Genomic DNA, 16777 nt, shown 5'->3' with positions numbered 1-16777 from the left:
ATGACATACAATTTTGTATCCCCCTTACCTTGTAAACCCAATCTGGGATCAATGGTGTCCTTGTCGACGAAACGCTCTATGAACTCTTCAACATCTGTCACATTATCAAGTTCTTTATAAAAGTCCATAGGTATCTGAAATAAATAGAGAAATTTATTAGAAGGCTTACTAAAACATTTATTTTTTTATTATTGTAATAAAATCCAAGCATTTTTGGAAACATTTGTGTATCGTACCGTATTGTGTAACAAAAACAATTTAATTCAAATGATAAATATAATCTGCTAAACTATTCGTAAAAATTATAGATCTAATCAGTACTCGAAGTCATTTTTTCACATATATCCTTGATTCAATTCACAACTCGAGATTATGTTTAAACGTATGTAGTTCTAACCCGACTTCGGTTGTTATGGCTACTGATCATAGAAATATCTTATGGTGGAATCTAGTCGATGATATTGTACAAAGCTCAACCCAAATTTTAGCAATATAAAACCACTCCTTTTCCAGTTTAAGTTCAAAAAGTAACAATTTAAGTTCAAAAAATTACAATTAAAGCTCAGCAATTTCAACTCGAATTTAGAAAATTATAAATAAAGTTCACAGTTTCCAAGTTAAATTCAGAAAACTATAATTCAAGTACAGTGCCCGTATCGGAATCCATTCTTCACTCAATTTATAAATATGAAACTGCGAAACTATTTATACAAATTATGATAAATTATAAATCCAACTAGTAGGCGATGTCTCTAGTTCACATATGTATGTCGTTATTCGGACTCAAGATTTCAGAGCTATTTTGATTCAGGACTTCACTCTGTATTGCGGACGATAGCTTAGATGAACGACTCGCGTCCAAACGATTTCGGCAATGGTATTCTCCTTCGTTTTCGTCCAAGCTTTGCGTTTCTTACTTTATATTAAACAGGACGTTCAAATGATATGTTGCCATCGTTTAACATAGTGCAAGTACACTAGCGATTCGTCTCTTAGGCGAAACCAACGTTCATTTCGTAATAGAGAATAAGGCCTTAATGTTTAAGTGAAAACTTGATTTCGATACGAATCGTAACACACGATGCGGGCCAGAACTTTGCAGTCAAAGCTCAGAATGTCAAATTTAAGTTTAGAAAATAGCAATTCACGTTCAGAAAATTACAAACGAGATACATACATGGGTCGGACGCAGTCAACTTGTAATGGTTGCCGCGATATTTAATTTCCGGCGGACTTTTTCAAAATATCCCATAGTACAACATCGATAGAGCTGCCAACAAAACTCTTGATATATACTTTCTGGTGACACTTTTTTATGTAATTTATCCATTTGGCGCATAACAATTAATATTACTAATAATCACTATTACAAATGACAAATCAGGTATTTATTTTGGTGATATTTAAAAATAACTAATTTCAAAGGTGTTGTGTGATTACCTGATTACATATATAAATTATAACTAATCCTAATTTAATTATAATTAATTATCTACTGTCATGAATATCACCGCAAGGTGTAAAAACCCCTTTTCAATTACATACATATGTACATCAGAATATACAATATTTATATATTACAGCATATGCCAAGTTAATTTAATTTTACTATTCAGTATATGTACGTATATGAAATTACTCATACAAACATACATACAAAACTAATGTATCTTTATATGTGTGTATGGAGATAGAGTGCATAATCAAATATATTGTTTGTCAAGTTGCTACTGATTTATGTGATTATAAAAGTTAATTATAATAATCTAATTTAATTTGATATTGTTATTTTTATTTATTATTTAAACTCAGTATGTTTGCGTACGTTAGCATTTGACAAGTTCATATCGTTATGTTGTTAGCATGTGTTTATTTCAGGGCTCCAGAATAATTTTCAAGTTGTTTGTTTTTTTTTTGTTAACCTCTTAGAAAAAATTCAAGTAAAGTGGGGGAAAACTGCTTAAGGAAGTGGAAAAGTAATGCATTTCTTGAAAAGGAAAAAGAAGAATTCCTAAAATTTTGTAAAACTTTAAATTGGTACTAATAATTTAAAGTTTTATAAATTAATTTCTGTAATTTTGTATTATGAAATCCGGCGGATGACGGAAAGTTTCAAGACCGCGACAAGTTCTTGCTTGAACGACAATATCTCGGGTAACCCGAAAGGGATACACTTCTCCTCACTGCGTAATAGAGACTGAAATCATGAACTCGATATTCCAATACCTGACGACGGAATATATCACCTGACTATGACGAGGAAAGAACGGAAATATACTGGCTAAAAATTAACAAAAGTCAGTTAGATGATGGTCTGAGGAAAAGAATTACTAAAAACATGCGTCGACGTTCCCAATTCTTCAGAAAAATGGTTCCGTAAATCAGCTTGTCTAATATCGTATATAAAATTCCATCATGAATATAAAAGCACCTGGTAAATCAACTACCAAATCCACGAAAGAACCCACACACATAAATAGATGCATTCGCATCTCACCAGTCACGTCACTGTTGAGGGATATAAATTCACAGCAAAAATAATACCAGCGCAGAAATTTAAAGCGGAATCCCGCCTGCCAATCAGTGCTGGATATCGTAGAGTCCGCACTCGACGAACCAAAATCACCATACCTACCTTCCGTAAATTATCACCAACGTCGATTGATTTGCTCTTGGTACACACAAAATTGGGGACACCTTCAGTGAAGGGTGTTGGTATGTAATAAAAGACTCGATATTTTTCTAGTTTTCCAATTTCCTTTAAATTTTGTATATCGATCTTATACCGTTTTCACACAGAAACTTAATCGAATCAAAATTCTATTTAATGAAATAATTAAGTTCCCCTTTCCATACAAGGCCTTTTGCTTAATTAAGCGAACATTTGTCAGCAGCCCAAAAAACTATTTCGTTTTTACAAAAAAATAGTTAAAATGAAAAGCAGCCGTTTCCTTCTTAACTATAAATACAATCAAAATAAAATGCATGTGCAACTACTCACAGATGTTACACCTAACCAAATATGTGCCTATCTTCGAAAAAGCCACATTATCTTTTTCAGCAAATGCAGCGAAAATTAAATTTTGAAATTTTTTCGTGTTTTTCTATTTTTCGTAAATTATTGAAAACAATTTGTTTTTGATTGTCATTTGTTACGTTGACAATAAAATTCGAAGCACCAAGCAAAACCGACTGGATTTTTCACTCGATTAGGCATTCAATAAAACAATAATGAGATAATTAAGGATTTGTATTTTGTATAGAAGATTCAGTTCAATTAGGGCTTTAATGTAGAAAACTTGACTAATTATTTCATTAAGCCTCTGTGTGAAACATTGCCGCCTGCGAAGTTTAACTAAAAATCTATAACTTGAACCAGTGTTGCCGCGTGCTTAGAACAAATGTATAATTTTTCAAACATAAAATGTACTAAAATGTATCAAACGCAAAAATAAATTTTTTTTTTTAAAATTACAAGATATTTTTGCGTATTTATTTCTATAAACTACATAAGGGGTATTCTCTCTGCCGAGAAACTATAGAAAATGTAGAAAGAAACAACAAAATACATTCGTGAAAAATTTTCCACATTTTCTATATTTGAATAGTAAATTTATAAATTTGACAAAAAATTTTGAAACTAAATTTTTAATTAAAAAAAACAAAATTTTTCTGTGCGTGGTAGTTTTCTAAACTTTTAGAATGCGTGAAATATATATATTTTTATAACTTTTGGCGCTTAATTGCATGACCAGATCTAAAGGATATTCCTTGTGTAAGTGGTGCGTTGGAGGGTGGACCGTGCGTAGAAGTCCACGAAAGTGGGGAAAGCTTCTGACCGCCATTCACTTGAGAATGGCCAGAGCGATTCTTTTGCATGCGGTTCAAGCAGCTCACTACTGCCGGTCGCTTGCGGCCAAGTATCCTCTGGGTAGCCAGGGAGATCTCATCGGCAGCGTCTGTACACATCTAGGTGCGGCTGCAAGCGGGTGTCTGTCTTGGAGCAAGCGGCTCGCTATATCAACGTGCAAGTAATATTGTTACATCCGCTGAGCGGGTTGTGCGCTGAGCTTGGGACCCGCCACGTAAAACCATACTCCAATGAAATATACCAACAAGCCTCGGATAAATGCATTCTATACGGCCATAACCGTTTAGACGGTTAAGCGCCAATTAAGTAAGTAAGTAAGTGGAGCGTTCTCTGAGGTGTGTATATTTGATGTAGAAAACGTTGAGTATTTTCTACGTTTACTACGTTTCCTAGACTGAGAGAATTGCCCTATTAATATATATATATAGTTGGCCTCTTGGCAGAATCTCGCATGTGTACTTTTTTTCGATTCTAAGGGCTTCATTCCGTATTGCGAACGAGAGGTCAGATGAGCGTTTCGCTTCCAAACGATTGCGTTTAGCAATGGTATTATGTATCATTTCCGCTTAGCCTTTACGTTGTTTATTTTATGTCAAACAGGAAGGCGAAAGCAATTGTCAATTGATATGTTGCCATCGTTTAACAGTGCAAATACACTGGCCATACGTCTCTGAGACGAAACGAACCTTCGTATCGTAATAGAGAATCAGGCCCTAAGTTACTGAGATCACTGGAAAAACCGTTTTATGATCTATATTATATTGAGTACAAAGCCTTAACATTAACAATATTAAAACCCGATTTTCACACAGTTTTATTTTTATGTTTCTGGCTAGAATATGATTTATTTCAACAAAAACGTATAATTATTCACGTATTCACGCTGAAGATGCATCAAAATAAGACATTTCATAAAAAAGTGTATCAAAAAAGGTACAATTGTATCAAAACGGCAACGCTGTTTGGAACCAGTTGGTGGAACAAATATTGCTCCCGACCAGTATTTGAATAAATAAGTTATCATAAAAACAAATAACAAAAATTTAAATTAATAAATCTCACAAATAAATGAAAGATTCATTCACTGAAGACAAAATTATTATTTTTTTTTTAAGAAACCGGAACGATTGTTTTGGTTAACTCTTATTTTAGAGCCCTGTTACCTATATTGTTTCGCACTTACTTTCATACCAACGTATATTTTGCATTTTATACACTTGTCGACACGTTTGTTGATCTTGACGCATTTTTTCCATAAATTTGCTACCGGCGCACAAATAAATTTACTGGAAGTCCGCATATTTTTGCACGCGTGAGTCATTGTGACATTCCTTAGAAATGCCGAATGGAAGGCCGTTGAATACAGTGCACGCTACGTATATGGAACTGATTAGAAGAAAAATATGTACAGTGGTGCGCTTGATACTTATTGATTTTTTGACCAAAAGCCTATCTAAAACGACCAACGTTGAGCTTGATTAACAACCTTGAAAAGCTAATTCCCATTCAATAAAATATCGAGCGGAATGGCACCTTATCTCGACTGCCAATTCGAAGCGTTCAGAATATCTTTCAAGAAAAAATTTCCTCAGATTTTTTTCATAAGTTCGATTTCACATCATTTTTCTCTTAGTTACAAATCACAGCTCAAAATGTAATGAAATATAAATGTAGTGAAACAGATCGTATTCGAAAGAAGTTTTGAGGGAGAATGTTCTTCAATCGAGGTCCGAAAAATATTTTGAAGTATTCAAAAGCTTGCTGAGTTAAGGTCCCTACGCAGCTCTTACATAAGTAAACGCTAAAGAAATATTTTGATTATTTTCTTTTACATGGAAATGGGAGCAGACAAGAAATGTTGATATTGAATTTTAATCGATTTTAACCATGATCCAAAAAATGGAGGTAGTTCCATTTAGTGTGACGTTAGCCACTTGACTTTTGCGGGGACAATGACAATTTCACCAAAAACAGCTACCAGATTGAAAAATGTTGCGAATTTTTCTAATTTTGATGGATTTCATATTAAGGAATACGACTAAATTACTTTCGTAATTATTTTAAATAAAAAATAAAAAAATGAGCCCCATGCCTTGGAAATATTTTAATACGAAATATCAGCTTAGAAAATTTTAATAAGTTTTTCGAGATCCCGAAAATTCCTTTGGTGGAAGAAACATAGGTTGAATTATATAAAGCAAGGGAATATAGCCTTCTTAAGTGTCCGTACGTTTGCTCAGAACATTTTGACAAAACATACACGTTTGTCAATTGCTTGCTCAAAGGAGGTCCTTATAACCCGACACCGCAATTTCTTGATTAATTGGCTACAAGTCCACATTTTTTATTATTTTATTTATTGTATAATTCATGCGTTGCGCTTTAGGAGGGAATTGTTACAACTATTTTTTTGGGAGAAGATTACCCTGTAGCTCTGCAAGTTAGCCACTAGTTATGAGAGTGTTTATGCCGGTTGTACCAGGGATCACCTTTGGGGCAGTCCCGCCTATACACATTCTGTGCCCTTTTAGCATGGACATAGATATGTATGTAGACTTTGGAGGTACACTTTTTGTCAACATGCCTTGATAAATATCCATTGTAGGGGCATTATATTAGGGCCATGCTAGAACAACGGGATTTTTCGTGTATTTTTTTTCTGTTTAAGGGTAAAGCTGCCATAAAGATATGAGTCATTATCCACTATTTTTCAATAAAAGTGCATGTTTTACTGTATTCTCAATCTATATGAATGCACATAAATCGTGCTAAAGCATATTATTATTGTCTCAGATGACCATTGCCAAACCGAAAAACCACAATTTGACAGAACAAATTTTTCTTAAGCATTTCTTTGGTGCCTATTTTATTGATTTTTTGGTTTTCTTGCATATGGCTCTTTATTGCAAAATATGTAGCAACCAAGATAGGTTGATCATACTTACCTTTCATGCCGAATATGCGGGGTTCGAGTCCTCAGGCAGGTAATAAAAAAAATGAAAATGCTTCGAATCTTTTTTTCATCTAGATCTTAATTCGCCGGTGGCCAGGTAATAATACGACTCTAGTCAGGGATTTCATTTTTCTAAAGACAACAATCAGTAAGTAATTCAGCTAGTACCTGTGTATTTAATTGAAATCCGTTTAAATAATTATTGGACGATTCCGCACGTGCCACTTAAAAACATACATTCAATCAGATTCAAGCAAGAAATGCCTCTAAAAAAGAAAACAGCATTACACTGCTAAAAATTTATGTGGGTATACATTTTTGGCAGTAAATTTCAAACCCTTTAATTTCGCCTTTTATTCCTTTTTTTAATTTCATTATTATTTATTGCTCCAGTAACATCGTGATTATGATTAAAAATCCGGATTCTGCTCCTAATGCCATACAGCTCTCTCCCTAAAAGTATGCAAATTTGAAACGCAATCAGGCTTAACGCCCAATAACACTTTTTATGGGACAAAATATTTTATAGGATCCATAGCGATTATAGCACTTTGAATACAGCGGCCGAACGCGCTCATTATTCGTGATGCTAGTTTCCGCAATTGCCAGTTCCACCGACGACGCGAAGCCTTAAAGATGTCCGCTCGATCGCGAAGTGATTAAAAAAATTTTAGGCAATCAAATAACAGTGAAAAGTGTGTAAATAATATAAAAATATGTTTATTACAAAATAAGCATAAAAATAAATAAATTAAGTTCAATAAATTAAGTCTAATACCAAATATTTAAAGTGCAGAAGCTGCGATAGCTCAACAAGTGTTGGTTGAAAAAAGAAGCATGTGCTGAAAAAAATATATGTATGAGTGAGTATATATGTGTGTAGGTAGGTGCATTAGACTGTGTTTTAAGCGATATTAAAATTTGTCGTTATTATACTTCTTGATGTTAGTGTTTTCTAGTATAAATTTGGAATTGGTGATTTTGCAATAAGAGCAATCAGTTGAGGCCATTTTGAGATTCAAATAATTCATAGCTCCATCTAATGGGCATACCTACATATGAAAGTGTTGAAATTCCGGTATAAAATATGTTATAAATTTTAGATATTTTTTTTATTTATTTCTATATTTTCGTACTTTTAAATTTTCTTCATGTTGGCGGTGCCACGCCTATTTTTCAAAATTTTACCACACATCAAGTTTTATCAATTTATCGACCTGGTAATGAACCGAACTCGAAATTTCTGTATCTATCTTTTTCAAAGTGGAATGGTCGCTATTCCATTTCCTTTCACAATTCATATACATATAGCTAGGACAAGTGTCAAAATGATATCTCCATTATCTTTTGGTTTACGGCTTAAAAACTTGTATCGATATCGATTTTTTTTAAGTGAGCTGCCCCCGAATTCCACACTTCGCTAATGCTAAAACTCGTTCGCCAAAAATTTCTAAAACAGTATCAAGGCTCAGAAAAGTATACATTAGTTATTAACATATGGTCGCTATTCCATTTCCTTTCACAATTCATATACATATAGCTAGGACAAGTGTCAAAATGATATCTCCATTATCTTTTGGTTTACGGCTTAAAAACTTGTATCGATATCGATTTTTTTTAAGTGAGCTGCCCCCGAATTCCACACTTCGCTAATGCTAAAACTCGTTCGCCAAAAATTTCTAAAACAGTATCAAGGCTCAGAAAAGTATACATTAGTTATTAACATATGGTTTCGAGGAATAACAGCCTAACTCATATACGTAGGACCTAGGTGTTTATTCATTATGATCATATGGTACTAAATATTGCATACTTTTCTGCGCTTTTGTTACTGTTTTAGATATTTTGAGCGATGGAGTTTTCGCGTTAGCAGGTTTTATCGTTAGCGATGGTTGGAATTCAGGGGCTGAGTGATCAACGAAATGTCAAAATTATTAGGCTACTTCTTTTTTTCACCCAAGAAATTGTAAACGAAATTTTTTCCAAGCGTTTTCTTATTTTATAGATGCATAGCTTTTTCAAATACAGTAAAATTGCATAAGATTTGTCGCGTACGAACACTGCTCCCAATAGTGCCTTTTTCCTAAAAGTATGCAAATTTAAAACGCAATCCAGATTAAACCTCCGAACAGAGAACATAAAATCAATAAAAAAAATTATAAAGAACCAAAAAGTCGACAATCGAAAAATGTTGATACATTTCAGAAATTTGCACCCTTTATTCATTATTGCATGTGGGCATGGTTATAAAGATCTGAATATAATACTAAGAATTATAATTTGGCAAAATTGCAAAGTGATACTGATGGCTCCTAGCTTGCAAAACTTTTAAAATTTTTTCTATTTCCAAAATTTACAAAACTTTTATTTACTTTTAGATTTTCGTGCTTTTAAAATTTCTTCCTCTTAATGTTAGCGGTTCCACGCTCATTCTCCGAAATATTTCCCAGTTTCTATTTTCTATCATGAATCAACCCACATAGCAAGTTTCATAAGAGTATCGGTTTTTTGTAATGACCTATCGTATTTTTTTATTTTGCGATATCGAAAAAGTAGGCGTGGTTATAGCGTGTTTTCGCCCATTTTGATCTATCCTGGGCCCAGATAAGCCAGCTACCACATTTCGTAAAGATATCAGAATTTTTACTCAAGTTAACGTGTTAAAGGACGGCTTAATCAATTTGTTTTTCGATTATGATAGTTTTGATATATGAAAGTCGATATCTATCTGGATTCCTTAGAGCATTAGGTACTACCGTAACCAGTGGTGGATCCAGGGGGGGAGGGGCTGGGGCCGGGGGAGCGATCGCCCCCGCTCTGATCTGGAACTTATGAAAATTATAAAATAATTACATATACAATTTTAAAATGTTTAGCTTTTATGTATATATAATCTATAAGATCGTCCTAATATATATATATAATATTTATATATGGGGTATTCCATCCCATTTCGACCAATTTTGAACCCGACCCCTTTAGAATTGGCTGAAAGTTTTTCTTCTTTTTCTAGCTTACGAAAGACGTTTTTCAGAATTTTTAAAAATTTTTTCATCCAACTCAAAAAAAGTTATGAATTTTTAAAAAACACCGTTTTTGTTTTCAAAATGCTATAACTTTTTCAAAAATTGACCGTTTGGGATCTTTTTTTTTAAAAATTTGTTTTTAAATGTACTTTTCGGAAAAAATACAAAGAAATGTTTAAAGTTTTTTTTTTTAATTTTCCAGTTTTTCAAGATTTTTCGAATTTCACCATTTTTTTTTCTCATAAAAAACTTCAATCAATTCTGCAATTATCCCCATTAATCCCGGAGTGGGCCGATTTTTTTATATATTTTTTTATTTAATTGAAAAAAAAATTTTTTTAAAAATAAAAATAAAAATTTTTTTTTTATCAATTTTATTTATATAACTTAAAAATTTAAGAAAATGATTTTTAAGTATTCTTTTCTTTATATATTATGGTAATCTACGATTAAAATAACCAGGATTAATGACTGACACAGTAAACATGTAAGTTTTCTAAAAATAATGTAACATATATAAGGAAAAGAATACTTAAAAATCGTTTTCTTAAATTTTTTTGTTATATAAGTAAAATTGATAAAAAAAAAAAAATTTTTATTTTTGAAAATTTTTTTTTCAATAAGATAAAAAAAAAAATATAAAAAAAATCGGCCCACTCCGGGATTAGTGGGGATGATTGCAGAATTGATTGAAGTTTTTTTGAGAAAAAAATGCCGAAATTCGAAAAATCTCGAAAAACTGAAAAATTAAAAAAAAAAACTTTAAAAATATTTTTGTATTTTTTCCGAAAAGTACATTTAAAAACTAATTTAAAAAAAAAAGATACCAAACGGTCAATTTTTGAAAAAGTTATAGAATTTTGAAAACAAAACAGGTGTTTTTTAAAAATTCATAACTTCTTTTGAGTTGGATGAAAAAATTTGAAAAAATTCTGAAAAACGTCTTTCGTAAGCTAGAAAAAGAAGAAAAACTTCCAGCCAATTCTAAAGGGGTCGGGTTCAAAATTGGTCGAAATGGAATGGAATACCCCATATACATTAGCTTACTTAAAAAGTTGACTTAAATCGCCCCTAAAAAATACCTAAGTTCGGAGATGTTTCCAATTATTTCATATTTTTATTTAACGTTGTATAATTAGGCAAGAAACAAGCAGTAGGGGAATATTACTATACCTCGCCACACAAATTTTGTTGCAAAAATTTCTTAGGGAGTATGTCTCCTTTCTATTTGGGGCTATGCCACTTGGAATTATGTCGTGTCACTTTATTTGGCTACTACTATATTTCACAGAAGAATTATACACGAAATTTTTCATGAACGTTTTCTTAGGGTGGGGATAAATAGCTTTTTGTCCCGTACCAGCAGTGGCACACTCCAGTAACATGTCATAAGTAATCGTTGTTAAAAGTCCGAGAATGCTCCCAATGCAATCGAACATTTTCCCTAAAAGTATTGAAATTTAAAACCTAATCCAGCCTAACGCAAAATAACACCATTTTATGGGGCAAAACTTTTATAGGATCCATTGCAGTTATAGGACTTTGAATAAAGCGCCTAAAGAAATAACTGCTCATTATTTGTGATTTCCGCTATTGCCAGTTCCAGAGACGCCGCGAAGCCTTAAAGACGTCCGCTTGGTCGTGAAGTGATTAAAAAATTTTCAACAGTGAAAAGTGTGTGAAATAGTATTAAAACAATGTTTATTACAAAATAATTATAATAACAAATGAATTAAGTTCAATATATAAGGTTTTATACCAATAATTCAAAGTGCAGAAGCTGTAATAGCTCAACAAATGCTGGCTGAAGAAAAAAAGCACGTGCTGAAAAAAATATATGTGTGCGCGAGTATGTACGTAGGTGCATTAGGCTGTATGTTAAGCAAGATTTTATTTTGATGGTAATTTTTTCTAGTGGCGATTGACTTTTTCAGTGTTCAGGTTGTTTAAAATTGAAAATAATTTCATAATTCGATCTAATGCGCATACCTACATACTTGCAAGTGTGTATAAAAAAAGTGTTGATTTGCCGTTAAAAAGTGTTATTGTGCAAAGTTAGAGAAAAAATGGGGTAAATGTTTTTCTATATAATAAAATATATGCGGTTCCATTATACCACGGAAGAGAGTGGAAAATGTGAGTGTGTATGCAATATAAATTAAGTGAAAGTGCCTAATTAAAATTGCTGGGTAAAATGGAACATTGATTTGTAGAATATTGAAAGAAGCGATTTCTTATTCAATTAGTTTTCACATTAACCATTTAAAATTTTTCAATGAATACTGGCAAAATTAATCAAAATAGTAAGGAAGATTCCCATATCGAGTAAAGCCACGGCAGCGATTTAGTTTAGCACCCCCCGAGTTCGGGGTTTAACTTGGTATCAAATGAAAGAGGGAGTTCTCCCGATCACAAATATATATATTTTAAGATGCGCAAACTTATAATTTAAAAGTTATTTGTTGTTAAAGTTTGCAAATTTCTATACAACTTTTATATGTGTATACGTATATATATTGTAACGAAATTGCTTGCAAATCCTCTTATTTGCAACCCTCTGCTAAGTTCGTACCGCTAAACTGTTGAATAACTAACTCCAATATTGAATAATTGAAAAAATGGCCTTTATTACAGTACTTCACAATAACACTTATACTTTGCAACGAATAGCAAGCTTAATAACCAAACTGATTGATAGCTCAAATGAAACTCTACTATTCAAAATAATTCTGCTATAGCTCGCTAGATAGCGCTTAATCGAAATCTCAAATCAAACTGAATTCCTTCTTACTCGCTTGCCCCGCTTTTATAGTTTACGCTGCATACTTCTAGGCTCTTCGATTTCCAGAACTTACTAGTTGTTTCGGCTACAAAATGGCCAGCCACAACTACGTGCACAAATTATTGCCCTTTCTTGTGACCACTGAGATAAGATATATGCATGTGTTTGTGCATTGCCGCTCCGCTGCTCGTACACGTACATATGTGTAGACCTAATTATTTATTCGTTTATGTAGATACATAAAGATTGAATTATTGATGTGAATGTTTGTAGTTTACAGTCTCTCGCGCGCACATAGGCGTATAAGTAAATGCATCTGTGTGTGACATCTCTCTGGGCTGCCTTATATATGTGTATACATGATTTGATTATTGACGTTAATACTGCTTGGCATGGCCTTAGCATCGCCTTAGTGATGGTATAGGTTAGTGATGCTAATATCCGTGACAATATTTTATGACATTACAAATCTGTGCTGCCACATCTAAGAAACGGAACAAGTGCAGAATCGAAAAATAACTCATAAAAATACCTATCATCTGAAGTATATATCTTTAACTTTTCTAGTCTTTATTTACCAAAAATTTGAAAAAGCTCTTTTTTGCATTCGTGAACGAGCTGATATTACCTTATAACTCTTATGTTTATTGTTATGTTAGCCGATCCAACACCGGCTGCGCCATGCACAGTAATTCTGCGTAGAACACCTTTCTGCGTAGGCGGCTTTCGGCCGCGCTTATAAAAAATAACAACCTTCTGCGCAGAAGGTTGTACTACGCAGAAGGACATCACCGTGGCGGTATCCACGGTTATACCACACACCCGGACTTGACATGGCGTAGCCCAGGGTTATTTTTAAAAAGCGCGGCCGAAGGCCGCCTACGCGGAAAGGTGTGTCAACTTTTCAAAATATTTATATTTGTTTTTTTTTTGTTTATGTGGCAGCACAGCTTTGTAATTTCATCAATAAAATATATATATATAAATGTGCATGTTGCTACAAAAGCGCGAATGATTTAATAAAAACATTTCTAATAAGTAAAAACAATGCAAAAATGAAATGTGAAATATACAAAAATGCAACTTAAGTTTATCGTTGCCAATTTATATAGATATTGTAACGAATGTTAGCAGCACTGGGCGATGCTATCGTCTCTAAGCCGATGCTAAGCAGTGACGTGAATGCACATCAATAATTCAATCATTATGTATCTACATAAACGAAACAATAACTGCGTCTACATATTTGTACCATGTACGTATACGAGCAGCGGAGAGTCAATGCACAAACACATGCATATATCTGAGATACTGCTATAAGTATGCAATGAGAAAAACTATAAAATTGTGCAATTGTAGTTACAGCTGAGAAGTTTGAGAGCTGCTGGACTAGTAGATTCTGGAAGCGCCTAGAAGATGCGAACTTTGAAATCATAGAGTATAAAAGGCAGCAGATGTAGAGGCGCTGGATTTCAGTTTGATTTGAGTTGTCAAGCAGTTACGACTAAGACGATATCTAGCGAGCAATAGCAGTATTATTTTGAAAGTCAGTTTCATTTAAGCTATCAGTTTGGTTATTAAGCTATTCGTTGCACAGTTTGAGTGTTATTGTGAAGTATTTTAATAAAGGCCATTTTTCCATTATTCAACAGTTTAGTGATTCGAACTCAGCAGAAGATTGCAAGTAAAGGGAATTGCAAGTAAATTCGTTACAATTGGTGTCAGAAGTGGGATTGTTGAATAAATTCCAAAGGACACCAAAGACATGGCAAAGTTAAGTGAATTGAAGATCCAGCAACTGAAGAAGGAGTTAGAGAGCCGTGGATTGAATACAAGCGGCGTTAAACTCGAACTTCAGGCACGGCTACGAGAGGCAATGGAAGCAGAAGGAATTGATGTGGACGAGTATGTCTTTTATCCTGATGGGGACGAGACAACAACAAAAATTGAAGAGAAAAACGAAACATCGCAGACAGTTACAATAACAGTTGCAATAACTGCTCAAACATCGACAGTAACATCCAAGATGGAAGCGCAAGAGGCACGTATATCAGAAATGTCGACTCAGATAACATCCAATATGGAAGCACAGGAGGCACATATTGCAGAAATGTCGTCAGAAATAACATCGAAGATTGAAGCACAAGAAACGCGTGTGTCAGAAATGTCGACACAGATTACATCCAAGATGGAAACACAATTGGAGGAATAGAAGACATATTTGGCATCTCAACTGGAATCGCAAGAGGCACGTATATCTGAAATGTCGGCACAAATTTCGGAAAATGTATCATCGCAGCTCTTTGTGAAACTGGAAGAGCAGGATGCAAAAATTTTACAACTCGAGGACAAAATTGATGCCGAAATAGAAGCGTTAAAAGGTCGTATGGAGCAGTTACAACTAAATCGCTCAGCTGTTTCATCAAGTAATCCAAAGGTAAAAACACCATCATTTGACGGTTCTGTTCCTTTTCAGGTCTTTAAGCTACAATTTGAGAAGACCGCAACAGTGAACAACTGGAATGCTGAAGATAAAGCTGCTGCATTGTTCGTAGCTTTAAAAGGACCAGCTGCGGAAATCTTACAGACCATCCCAGAGTACGAGCGGAACAACTACGAAACATTGATGAGCGCTTTAGAGAGACGTTACGGAAGCAAGCATAGGAAACAGATATTCCAAATTGAGTTGCAAAACCGCTACCAAAAAGCAAATGAGACATTGCAGGAGTTTGCTTCAGATATTGAAAGATTGGCTCATCTCGCAAATGCGGACGCACCCGTGGAATACACTGAAAGGGTAAAAATCCAGAGCTTCATAAATGGCATACGGGATGTGGAAACTATGCGGGCTACATATGCGAATCCAAAAGTAACATTCGCAGAAACGGTGTCACATGCATTGATTCAGGAAACAGCGTCGCTTCTGTGTAAGCTAGTTTTCAAAGCACGCCGTGTGTAAGTAGAAAGGCCAGAGTGGGTAGACGTAATATTGGAGGCGCTGAAAGGATCGCAAAAGCGGAGTGAAAAAGTTATCAAATGATTGAAATGCGGGAAGTCCAGTCACATTGCACGTGATTGCGATCTTGGTCCTAATAGTTCCAACAATGGGGGTGGCCGTAAACGTAAAGCTGGAGGAAATGGGCAAGAGCGTGTCGGATGTAAAGAACGAAAACTTGCCCCGGCTATTGAATGTCCTGCGATATCTGTGTCGCAAATTGGAAGGAAATCAAGCAGTCTTACCGTCAGAGCGAATGTGGATGGCAAGGAGCGTGTACTGACTGTAGATACGGGCGCATCTCATTCCTTGATCCGATCTGACTTGGTCAACAGGAGAGTAAAACCGTTACCTGGAGCGAGGTTGCGTACGGTCACTGGCGAGTATAACCAAGTCCGGGGAGAAGTGATCTGTGAAGTCTTAATTGGGAAGGTCATGGTTTTACACAAATTCGTTGTGGCGGAGATTGTTGATGAAGTTATATTGGGAGTGGATTTCTTGGTTGACCATGACATCAAGATCGATATGCAGAGAAGGGTGATGCATTATGAGAACCAAGATGTGCCACTTAACTTCAGTTTGGAAAAAGGGTTCAGCAGTAAGCGAGTGCTGGCGGAGAAGACTCGACAAAGGCCACGAAAGTCAAAAGGAAAGGTTGATGGATCGAATGTGCTAAATAAAGCGAAATTAAAAGTACTTGCGAGAAAAAGACCGACATCGACAAACCCTAATGGATGCACTAAAATGACTGAAAGAATTTTTCAGAAAGAATGCAAGGATGGTTTCAAGCCAGCGCGCACTTCTGTTGGGAAACGTCCGAACGATACTGAGTATGTGAAGCCAATCCGTCAAGAACAAGCCCTACAAAGTAGTTCTTGATTGGCCAAGCAACAGAGTGCGAAAGAACGATCCAGAATAATGAGTAGTAAGATGGTACACAGGTACGAGAAGGAAAATAATTCGGAAGGTTTCCGGGAGGGAGATTTGGTACTGCTATAAAACCCTCACCGGCGAAAAGGTGTTCCATCCAAATATCGGTGCAGTTGGGAAGGCCCGTACAGAGTTGTGAAGACGATCAGTGATGTCATCTACCGCATACAAGCAATTGGGAAATCACGAAATAGAAGAGTGGTACATTTGGCGATGCTAG

The 16777-nt window shown here is 34.6% G+C and overlaps 1 protein-coding gene across 15 annotated transcripts in view; it reads right to left on the bottom strand.

The window, feature by feature from the left end:
• Pvf1 (PDGF- and VEGF-related factor 1) overlaps positions 1–16777 on the bottom strand; it is a 136168-nt gene that overhangs the window by 23706 nt on the left and 95685 nt on the right. For all 15 annotated transcript variants that reach the window (XR_010953073.1, XR_010953074.1, XM_067784304.1 and 12 more), the window contains exon 3: positions 29–134. Coding sequence is in view for 13 of the 15 variants with exons in the window: in XM_067784304.1 (XP_067640405.1) it covers positions 29–134 (106 nt within the window). In the remaining 2 variants the exon portion in view is untranslated. The remainder of the gene's footprint in view (positions 1–28; positions 135–16777) is intronic.

Source organism: Eurosta solidaginis, chromosome 4 (assembly GCF_040869045.1).
Source record: "Eurosta solidaginis isolate ZX-2024a chromosome 4, ASM4086904v1, whole genome shotgun sequence".
In the NCBI taxonomy this organism is placed as follows: Eukaryota; Metazoa; Arthropoda; class Insecta; order Diptera; family Tephritidae; genus Eurosta; species Eurosta solidaginis.
Note: the sequence above shows the minus strand (reverse complement) of the source record. Positions and strands in the feature narration are given on the sequence as shown.